The sequence below is a fragment of the Amphibalanus amphitrite genome, unplaced genomic scaffold (assembly GCF_019059575.1).
Source record: "Amphibalanus amphitrite isolate SeventyFive unplaced genomic scaffold, NRLGWU_Aamphi_draft 000946F_arrow, whole genome shotgun sequence".
NCBI lineage: Eukaryota > Metazoa > Arthropoda > Thecostraca > Balanomorpha > Balanidae > Amphibalanus > Amphibalanus amphitrite.
The window spans coordinates 122523-133676 of NW_024882440.1; the positions used below are offsets into that span (position 1 = coordinate 122523).

General features: G+C 51.9%; 1 protein-coding gene across 1 annotated transcript; it reads left to right on the top strand.

Moving 5' to 3' along the window:
• The first annotated feature begins 46 nt into the window (after positions 1-46).
• Positions 47-5584, top strand: LOC122368415. Its single transcript, XM_043342320.1, has 9 exons — positions 47-394; positions 702-914; positions 1470-1679; positions 1892-2107; positions 2400-2622; positions 2861-3378; positions 3853-4056; positions 4408-4488; positions 4754-5584. The coding sequence occupies exons 1-9, from the start codon at positions 272-274 to the stop codon at positions 5057-5059; spliced, it is 2094 nt and encodes a 697-aa protein (XP_043198255.1). The 5' UTR covers positions 47-271; the 3' UTR covers positions 5060-5584.
• Positions 5585-11154: the final 5570 nt, after the last annotated feature.

Consider the following 11154-nt stretch of genomic DNA (forward strand, 5'->3'; position numbering starts at 1 on the left):
TGCTCTCAAAAAGTATCAACAGGAAGCGGATTGACCAAATATGGACATTATTCCCTGGTTGCTAGGATACTCGCTTCGTGCTTCGTACCTCTGTGCAAGTTGCTAGGCAACAAGCCTGACCTGACCTCACGTTCCTGTTATTGAACACAGCCTGTGACAGGCTCGAGCAGTCGATATCGTGCGGTTGAGGAAAGAGATCTCAATCAGCTTTATTTACAGAAATGAGTCTGTTTAGGGGTTTAGCATCGCCTAAAATGTAAATTGATTCAGAATGTCACGAAACAGCGATGGTTTGTATCAGATCAAAGAAGCAATTAAAGCGCAGAATGTGTGTACGACGAAGCTATTGGTCCATGACATTGGTCTTGCTGCCGAAGAAGGAAAGAAGGGAAAGGTAACTCCGATTCAGATTGGTAATTTGCATTGAATATGCATAATGAATTTGCCTAAATGCTGCTAGGCAGCTGAAATGAAATATATTTTAATGCCTGTTTTGATGAATGTTGTTAACCCAGAACGTTTTTCGCACACAGCCACAGCCCACAAGGATAGTATTTCCATAACAATAATAATTAGAGGCCAGTAGAACTGATGGGTGATAAACTTGTCATACATATTCCATTGCATTAAGCAGGAAAGAATAATTCATGCTCTTGACTCTGATCTATTCCTCACTCCTTATGGGTCTTTCCCATCTTCAGGTTGGCGCAGGACTTCTCCAGACAGTCGCTGAGCACTGCTCGGATGAGGTTGGCTCAAAGCTGGTTCTGCTGCTGGTGACGTCTGCCGGAGCAGATGTTGATGGCGGGGATGGTGAGGCAGCACTGCAGACTGCCGTCAGCAGGTGCCTGCCGCAAACAGTGCAGGCTCTGCTGCAATGTGGCGTGGAGCCACCAGAGGCTCTCTCAGAACAGGTGTGGTGATAACAGGTAGAGTGAAGAAGGTCTATTACCTTGCTACCTACCTTACTAACCTAAAATGCAATCAGCGAGAAAATGATCATTGTACTCCGCACATTCCTCCATCACTGCATCTCATATCCCAACCCTGTAACATCTGTATAACCAGTCAATATATCACAATGTCCACCAGTAAGTGCCGACCAGGTGGACATTGTCCATGACAAGTGTGGGACCGATCCCCTTCTCATATCGTGGTAGGTACAGAGAACACACGTTCAAGGCTCCAGCTCAGCTGTCATTCGGAGGCGCGTCCCCCCACGAGTCATGGCCCGGCCGCCGACCCAAATATAACACTCGGACGGTGGACCAACCGGTATCCTGTAACCACCGCTGCTCTGCGCAGACACCGACGCTGACGAACTGTACTCATTTTAAATACACCTCTCTGATATCCTACCGTGCCTCCGTGACACAGTCCTCTCTCAGTGTCCTCCAGAGGTGACCGATGGGGTGACACTGTCCCACCTTTTTACTGTCTGTGACCACTGGTAATGCCCCCTCTCTCAGTGTCCACTGGAGCTGGCCGATCTTGTGGAGCTGTTCCGTCCCGGGCTGTGGACGGCAGTGGCTGAGGAGCGGCTGGGAGACGTGCGTCGTCTGCTGAACCTCTGGTGTCGCGTCGACCTCCGCCGTAACGGTCGCACGCTCCGCCAGCTGGCGCTCGATACAGGAAATGAATCAATTATATCGCTGATACTCAACATCGAGCCCACCATGGTCAGTTGGTGCTGTTTTTTTTTTGGGGGGGGGGGGGGGGTAGCGCAGTGGGGAGGGCCGAGGCCCTAGGGGGCTGGTGCACGACCACATCAAATTGCTGATGGTTGAAAGTTCCTCATCGATATCTAGCATAATTTTACGTTATCTTGTGAACGATGTTTTACTGATGTCAATCGATTTGATCTAATAATATTCGCCTCTTACGTTCACAGAAATGCGCGTTTCTGGTCCTGGCGGGGGACGAGGACGGACTGGCTGAACATTTAGCGTCACCTGCCGGCAAGAGGGTGAACCCAAACTTCCGGAAGCAGTCGGAGCGCGGCGCTCCGCTGCTGTTCTTTGCCGCGGCGTCAGGGAGCGCGGCGAACTGTCGACTACTGGTGGAGCGAGGGGCTTCCGTCGGTGTGCAGATGCGCGACACTGAGGGCGTGAGTGTGGTCCGTCTCCTATGATGGCTCACGATGGATTGCAGCCTTCGGATTATGCGTATTGAGCAGCTTACCTGGTGCCCTGAGTGTTATCGTTTTATTGTTGATGTTTCATATCTTATAATGTGATAACATGATGATCTATCCAACTTCCTCGATAAATTCGTTATGGATTCGTTATCAGGCAAACATCAAGAAGCTTTTTGTACCAATGGCTGATCCTTTTTTTTTTACAGATTCTGATAAGCTCTTGGTTGTGATATGCCAACAATTTGATGAAGCACTTTTTCAGGCGGACCTGCCGCTGATATTCGCCCTGCTCAACCCGTCTACCTCGCCCGAGGTGATCCGCTGTGTGCTGCCACCTGGTGTGTGCGAGGACGGCTGTGATTCGCCGTCCGGCCGCCAGGGGCGCCAGCTGCTGCAGTCGGTGTGCTACCGCTGCCGGAACGTCCTAACTCACGCCGTGGAGGCTGACCTGGCGCCTGAGGTCATCGCTGCTCTTCTTCAGGCAGGTCAGTTGGCTCACTTGGACTAGGAAGCCAATTGGATGGAGGTTGACTGCATGTTCATTTCAGAAACGACATTGTCTGCATGGCTGCCTTTCAGTTGATGGTGATGGTTAGGTGATGATTATGCTGGCTAAACACCCAACTTACGCCAGTGTTTGCTTAAAACGCTTGCTGGCATTTTCATTTGACGCCTTTGCCATCAATTGATGTAACATTGCCACTCCGTCGTCTGCTCCGTCAGCCGGCCCGGAGCTGGTGTGCGAACGCGGCACGGACAACTTGTGCCTGGCGGAGCGGCTGGCGGACCGTCCACCTCTACTCACGCTGCTCCGTACCACCGTGCGCGCGTGGATCTGCGGTGGTGCGGCCCGACATCACCTAGTACCTCTTCTGGTCCGTGGGTGTGACTGGCTGGAGCCTCTGCTGGCCGGTGACGGGAGTCTGGTGGACGGACTTGGTTCGGGCAGTGACAAGGCAGCTGGGGACGGGCATGAAGACCGACAGATGGCTGGGGACGTGCAAGAAGAGCGACAGACAGCTGGCGAAGAGCTCAATGAACGATTGGCTTCCACTGAAGAACCTGCAGCGTCTATGGAAGAGCAGGAGCGTCGCCTGTCGTCCTTTCTCCAGGAGCGGCGCTCTGCGCAGGGGGTGGTGGACTCGCTGTACCGCTGTCTGAAGGAGGACACCCCACAGGAGGAGTTTGACCGTCTGGCGGAACAGCTGCCCGACGAGTGGCTCTGGCACGCCAGACCCACGGTAAGAGGGAGATGGGGCGCAAAACAGGGTGATAGAGGCAGACTTCTTGTTAGAATGACATACGTTCTCAAACTAGAATGGCCTAATTGAGTTAACAGATGTGCACATTTTTTATTTCACATTACCACAGGGTACATTTCGATGACACACTAGACGTGCGAAATATTTGGTGCAAAACCAGAACACCGACGGGTGGTAGTGTCTAACAGATGTTCAAGCCGAAGCTAGAGCAATCCCGGCGCAACAGTATTGAGGGATAATTGTAGGGGTCGAGCAGATCCACACTCAGTGATTGTGATCGTAAATCGGATTTCTGTTTAGGCAGCATAACGCTGGGTTGTAATCAGTAATGCTTTTGCGAGCTAAAATCTGCATTGTCCTCTGCCGATAGTTATGCGACGAGTCTGCTTCACTGATTTCCTTGCCGTGCTAAGCCGGCCACCTCCACCCCTCTACTCCCCTTCCTTCCGACAGGGAATCGGCACCCCTCTGCTAGTGCTGGCCGCCCTGATGTCCCGTCCGGCGGCTGTGGCCCGACTCAGTCGCGGTCTCAGCTCTGTGGACCTGGTCAGGGACGGGTTCCGGCGCACAGCGCTGCACTACGCGTGCGGAACAGACTGTCAGCCCGTGCGGCGAGCGCTGCTCAGGGCCGGAGGGTCGGAGCACACCCTTGATGTGGTGAGTGGAAGGAGTGAAAGGAAGGGTGTAGGAGGATGTGGTGATGTGACGCGCGTGTAAGCCTGTAAGGTGGAGCGAAGTTAGGTACAAATATCTGTTTAGAATGACGAGGCCACACGTTATCCTCTTGCTACATTGTTTGACTGTCAGTGAATCGGTGACGAAACTTGCAACGTTTCATCGTTACAATCATTTTAGCCATATATTGTACAATGTAAATATATAACTACGGTATACAAAGACCAACTTTGTCCCATTGGACCAACTTGATCAACAACCAATGACAGTTGCAGTGTCCTTGTTCCCCGCATTACCGGCTTATCTAACGTGTCTTGCACCCCTCGCCGACAGCACGGCCGGGAGCCGCTCGACTTTACCGATGTGGTCGGCTCGGAGCGTCTGACTGAGCTGCTGAGGATGCGACGCGATCAGGTCAGTGGCCGCTGAGGTCAGCGCAGACACTTCTCAACTACTGCACACAGTATCTTTTCTTCTAGTTCTTTGCTTTTCCACATAGGTATAATGTATGAAAAAATGCATCCGACCTGTGAGCATTTTTCAAGCTACTTTTTGCCTGTGCTAGATTCTTGCACAAACTGTCGCGACTGCCCTTGCTTACATCCTTTTCTCCTACATTAGACAGCTTTGTCCGCCCCATCGCTCGCTTAGTGCCTCTCTAAGCCAGTGCTCCCCGCAGGAGTATTCCCGTGCGGAGCCGGATCCGTGGGAGCCGGAGCACCGGCGCCAACTGCAGGAGCAGCGGCGGCGCCAGCGATTCCTCGACCCGGCGCTGAGACACGCCCACACCGGCCACTCCCACTCAGGCCACGCCCACTTAGGCCACGCCCACGGCGGAGCGACCTTCTTTCCTACGGCAGCTGGGTCAGACTTCCGTTGGCCCCTGCCGCCCGACTACAGCCGGGCTAGTTTCGGTACGGCGGCGACAGGCGGCGCCACCGGCGAGCCCGAGCCGGCAAGATCCACCAGCTGTGTGCTGTCGTGAAGGACGGAGCTAGTGAGAAGCTGTGGTAGAGAAATGGAACATAGCTAGTCATTTTAACAGCCAGGGAAGTTACGTAGACCAAAGCTAGTCAGTTGAAATCACGCTTTACTCACATCGAACGTAGCTGTTCATAGATGGGAAGCGTACTGAAAGGCGAAATACTCCGATAGAAGATAGATATATAAAACATAGAAGCGCACAAAATTAGCCAGAAGCGCACAAAACGGCTTCAGCACATCAAACTATATTCAGAGTATTCTGCACCTGTGCAGCGCACTTTTGTGGCGTGAATTACGTGCTTTGTGCGTGGTGACGTGACTGTCAATTGTGTCCAATGTCCATAAGCCGGCGCTGGTGACGTTCAAGCCTACGCTGCGCTAGTTCGCACTGTCCTACCTCTAGTCGGTACCCAACTGCCGATAATGTTAGTGTTAGAGGCTCTATATACATAGCTGGGCGTCAATGTTCTCAACTGTTTTGGTTTTTGTGCCCACGTGATACGCGATATTTATTACGTTTTGACAATGTCGCACTTGATAGTGCCCGTAATAATTTTTTTTTGTAAAATGTAGGTGTTTAAATGAGCTGATTGTAAGATTATTCATTTATGATACCTTTGTGTACTATCCTCTATATAATTGAACAGATATGATTTCATAAGGTTCTGTGCCATTGCCTAAGTGCAAGCGTCTTGTGACGCGTCAGAGTCGTGTTATCGCAGTGTATAACAATAATTTGTTGAATAATTACCTAAGTTTTCATACGATACTGTGTTTTCTATCTGTCGCCATTTCCACCCATAAAGTGTGACGCCCCAGGCGCCTTACCTACACATATGTATGCCGGAACTCTGATTCACCGGCACTTACACTTAGCCTCGACAGCTGTCCCCTCGGCCTCGTTCTTCCATTCCTCGACTTCCCCTAACAGCATCCTAATGTCTGTATAACTCGCTGGAGGGTCCGTTCCTGACAGCCCATCGCTCGCCCATGGCTCCCTTTCTGCAGCTCATTGCTCGCTGATGGCTCTGTCTTAAACGACACGGCTGTATGCTAGCTCTGTCTCAAACGGCACATATTTCCACCATATCCTGGCGTTGTTCGTCATCGCGCATTAGGTATACAAACACGGGCACAGCCGACCTTACGCGTCGCTATTGGGGCCCCCTCCCTCTGTAGTGGAGCTCCCGACCCGCTCTCCAAATAAGGCGCCTCACCGCGTCACCCGCTCCGACGCTCTCCTTCCCGAACAGCGCCGTACGTAGTGCGAACGGCACCCGCTAATTGCGCGGTGACGTAGTGGGTGTGACGTCATGCCGGGTCAGACCCACGCCCCAGTGACGTCACGGGCTCCGGAAATGGCGGAGGTCGGGTGCCTTGTTTGGGAGCGGTGAGACCGGCTGGTCGGAGGGGCTGCCCACTGGGTGTATATACAGCTGACTCGAGAGGTGCTTAGAGGGCCCCGTGAAAGCACTACAGGGTACTTTTGTCTGTGTCCTTTACGGTGTCAGACACTAAGTAAGCGACTGGACTACGTTTGGTTGGTCTGAAACTGATTCTTAAAATATTTCCTTTGGACAACGCCTTGTACCTAGGCTTAGAATAGAACAGTTTTGGTCGAATTTAGTCATTATTTTGATTAGTTCACTAGGAATGGACGTGAGGTCTGGAGTCATGTGTAATCGTTGTTCACCCGCAGAAGTGGCGGTTTATATCACATTGAAGGGTGTCTGGTGAACCACTGACTTCAAAGATCAGCGGTCAACGACCCAAGTGTCGGGGTTTGGATTTGTGGTAAATTGTTTATCTACGATGGTCGTAAGTGAACCCGGAACAGCTCTGGTGGACAACTTTTCACAGATACACATTTCATGTTGTATCATTGTTCAGTTGTTTGTTTCGACAGCATCGCACGAGTCGCCGATTCATCGTGACGTTCTCTGTCAGGTTGATATCTATTATGTAGTATTTCTGAATTCCGACCCCGCGCCCGACCTTGTGATTGCTGTCAGCCACCTCTGACGGATGTTCGATCGCGGGGCGCAGGGCTAGGCCGACTGGAACCAGTGTGGGGGCGGACAAGTGGGCAGGTAATATGAAAAAGAGATTATCGATAGTCACGACATGGAGGTGGTGTTCGATTTCTCTTGTTCGGGCAGTGGAGGACCTACATAAAGCCTACAGAAGAACCCGCCATTGGTCCTCATGGACCAGTGTGTGCGAATCGGGCTACTTTAGGTGGCGCTCAGGCGCGGTGGATGACGGTTCCACTCTCCTCTTCGATTCACGTGCTTTTAGTTTGTGAGAAACCGAAACGCAAACAAATGATTCACGTCTTTCAAGAAGGCCGGCGCTGCAATGGCGTGCCACATTCCATCAGGGGCTCCTGTCCCGCCGACCCTGTTATGATAGGTGTCCGAGTGACTCACCCGGCTGACGCATTATTGGCAGACGGACAATAGAAACCGCGGGCCTTTCCGATAGGTGACGTTTCGATACCAGTCATATTCCAATGTGGTTTGTTGCGTGATTTTGGTGTAACACCGTGACTGGAAAAGCTTGTAAACGTGCATTGAACTCACATCCATGCAAGCTTTCTACTTCAGATGGAAAAGCCTGCAGCTGCTCATGAAAATCACTGGTAAAAACAAATACCCGGCTTGTCCCAAGGTCTTGCCCACTCTAAATACAGAAGCTCGGATCCGTCGGTACCCCGACTCGACCATAGCTGCCAAGCTGCCGCAGCTCCTCCGGTGGGCCTGCCCGCCGCCCCGCTGTACCGCCCTCCCCCGCCGTCCAGGGGCGTCTCTGGGGCGAGCTGTGGCGGTGACGGCCCCTGCCGAGCGGCTGAGTGAACCGGTCCTCCCACGGGCTAGCAGCGGCAGGCCTCTGACGCCCTCCGCCACAGCCGGGGCCCGGCTGACCGCCCAAGCTAAAGTGGACTGAGCGTAGGTCGCTGTGATGAGTAGGTGGCAGCTGGGGCTGAAGGGGCGGCTAACAGTAAACTGAGTGATTCGGTAGACCGAATGACGTGGAAGCGGGACGGGAGGAGGGCAGGTGACGCTGGTAGGTCATCAGAGTTCACTCAGGTGGTCTGGAGGCGTCGTGTCACGCATTCCTTGCATTCTAGTGATCCCCCATATACGGAGAAATGTTCCAAGAAGGGCTGTAGGCATTAGCAATTGCAGATTTTTTATGCACGTGCACAGGGCTGCGAAGTCGGCGCGTCGGAGTCGGAGTCGGAGTCGGTCGGAGTCGACAGTACTGAGCGTAGTCGGAGTTGGAGTCACTGAAAAATCCATCGACTCCGCAGACCTGGCAGGGCTGCAGAGTTTGAGTCGGAGTTGGAGTCGGTCGGATTATATACAACTAGATATGCAGCTCTGACCGGAGTCGGAGTCGGAGTCGGAGTCACCGAAAATTCATCGACTCCGCCTCCCCGCACGTGCATACCTAATGTGCCCTCATGGGGCGGTTGAGTTTGTGGCAAATACTTTGCTGGATGTGATTTTTCTTGTTGAATGGGACGGTGTCACATTTTTTTGACAAAATTTGATAGGTTTACGTTAACCCGTTCAAGAAGATGAAGTCGATTTCTCGACGTTCAGCGTCGATCGTCAAAAAAGTTAAGGTGCAGATGCACACTCTGTGCTTTCATAATGCAGTTTGTTTACACATACCACACATTTCTTCTTTTATCAACACCATGGACGCGGCCCTACATCAAGTTTCATTTACCTGGTATTGTCAGTGTGCTGGCTTCGTTGGACTCACACCATAAATATTGTCACGGCGAGTTTCATGCAACTGCAGCGGGTGGACCATGAGCCCGACAGCTGTCGGGGAAGACGGGTGGCATGGCATCCTCACCGGCAGCTGTGCATGCCGACACAAGGTCACGGAAGGACAGGCAGTACCTACATATGGGATCTGTCCGGCTCGTAGTTAAATGAGATAACCTTAAAGTTTTATTCACATTTTAAGAATGGGCGACGGTGGCATGAATTGTGCATTTGCTGTTATTATCGCGTTTTATGTCGCACGTTTCCTTTCATTCAACATAACAACTTCTCATTTACCTGGCACGCCTCTTTCCAAACACCATTCAGCGCGTGCCATCGCCGTGGCTTTTCGTGGCCGCGTGCAGTTTCGATTCGAACATTGCACGTCGTTGTCTCACTTTCTCACAATTGCGTGCTGCTTTCTCACGGGCCACGCTACAAAGTGTCGGCGCCGCTTTCATACCGGGAGACGCGTGTCGACGACGCGGTGAAACGTCGGTGGGCGGGCCCACGCCGTCGCTGACTCGAAATGAGAGTGGTGCGTGGGACTCCTTGACTGCTGTTTCTGGGCACTGTGGCAGGATTGGGACAGCGCCGGTCTTGATGTGTGCTAGCGTATCTGTTGGTGTTGACCGTAATATGGCTAAATTATTGCTTTCATCTGTTATCTTGGTCGTATAAAAGAAATGCTGAATTAGGTGGCTATCTTATATCGACACCTTTTTTTAAACCCCACATTTGTTCTCCCGTGAAGTTCAGACAAGTCGTTTAGAAACGTTCAAAAAAGGTGCAGTCGCTCGATTTTTCTCAAGTTTGTCTGTCTTGGCAGATCAAGCAATGCCAGAGCAAGCTTACGAACACACAAATTTGATCAGGATCTGACGATTGGACACTTCTAAAAAGAGATCTTTCGTGCTTCCCGGAAATTCACCGGAGAACAGATGTGGGGTTTAAAAAAAAAGGTGTCGATATATGTAGATCCGATAAAAGCGACGGTGAGGTTGATTCGTACCTTCCTACAGGAGCTCCAGGAGCACTTTTGCTGAAGATGAAGACAGAAGAATCATTGTCCTTTCGCTCGCTCGCTCAGCATGCTTTTTTATAAGTTCCGTTCGTGTTTGCTGTTTGTTCTCAGCCTATACGATTGTGTCTAGACCAATATCTTCCAAAATTATCAACGTCTTATTATGCATGTCACGGCATGCTTTTATCGTGGTTCGTTGGTGTTATCTGCGCGCTATTTTATGTGGTTAACTATAACTCGTAAATACGGTTCGAGGTCACAGCACTTTTTAACAACTCCCATTTGATGTGATATACTGGGGCGATGAAATCACGGTCATGCACGCCATGATTATATGTTTGGAAGAAACCTGCTGGTCTGGATGCATCACGCAGCGCTGAACTTGACTGACCGGGTACCAGTCACCTGCCACCAGTAGCCTATCATGACAGTCGCTCGCTCCAACAGCCTGTCATAAACAGCCTTTCACGTTCTCCCGATACCTAGCCCGTCATGACAGCCATCCTCATCAGCAGCCTGTCACCATTATCCAGCAGGGTTTCAGCTGCTCCCAACAACCTGTGATGGCAGTCAACTGCTCAATGTCTACCGTCAATCACTCACAACAGTCTGTCCATACAGACCTCTCCCTGTCCCGCCGGCCATCGAGCCATACAGTGCGCCCGCCCACCGCTGCACCAGTCTACAGCCGGCGGCGTTCGACGTTAGTCAATCCCAACTACTCCCGGTACATTTCATCGAGCAGCCGCCGCCGTCTGCGACGTAGAAAGTGCACTCGGCGGTCGATCCGAGCTGCGATTCCGTCATGGCTCTGCACTGTTCAGCGTCGACCGGCACTTATATGGGCGACCACCGCCTGCAGGAACCGGACCTGTCCGACGTTCCGCATCTCCTTATCCCACTTCACCGAGCTGCCGGGGCATTGGCCCCACAGCTAGCTGGCAATGGCCGTAGGCACGGCGCTCCTCGTATGAAAACGATCTCATACATAGTGAGAAATGAGGTCCACTTGTAGGCAATCGCATGGAGCCATCAGACTTCAAGGTCTTCCTGGAAAAGGATCCCAGTTGAGCGGTGCTTTGTTATCCGTGCGATTCGTTAGCGATCGCTTCGGTTTTGCATAATGCACCTCGTAATGAAGCTGGATGCAACGATGACACGGAATACGGATACGGTTTGGGTAAATGGCTATTGAATCCCAAACGGGTATCGGGTAGGTGGGTAGGTCCCATGGGGATACCGGTTGGGTGGGTACTGGGTAGGGCACCGCCGGCATAGCCATGACTTCGC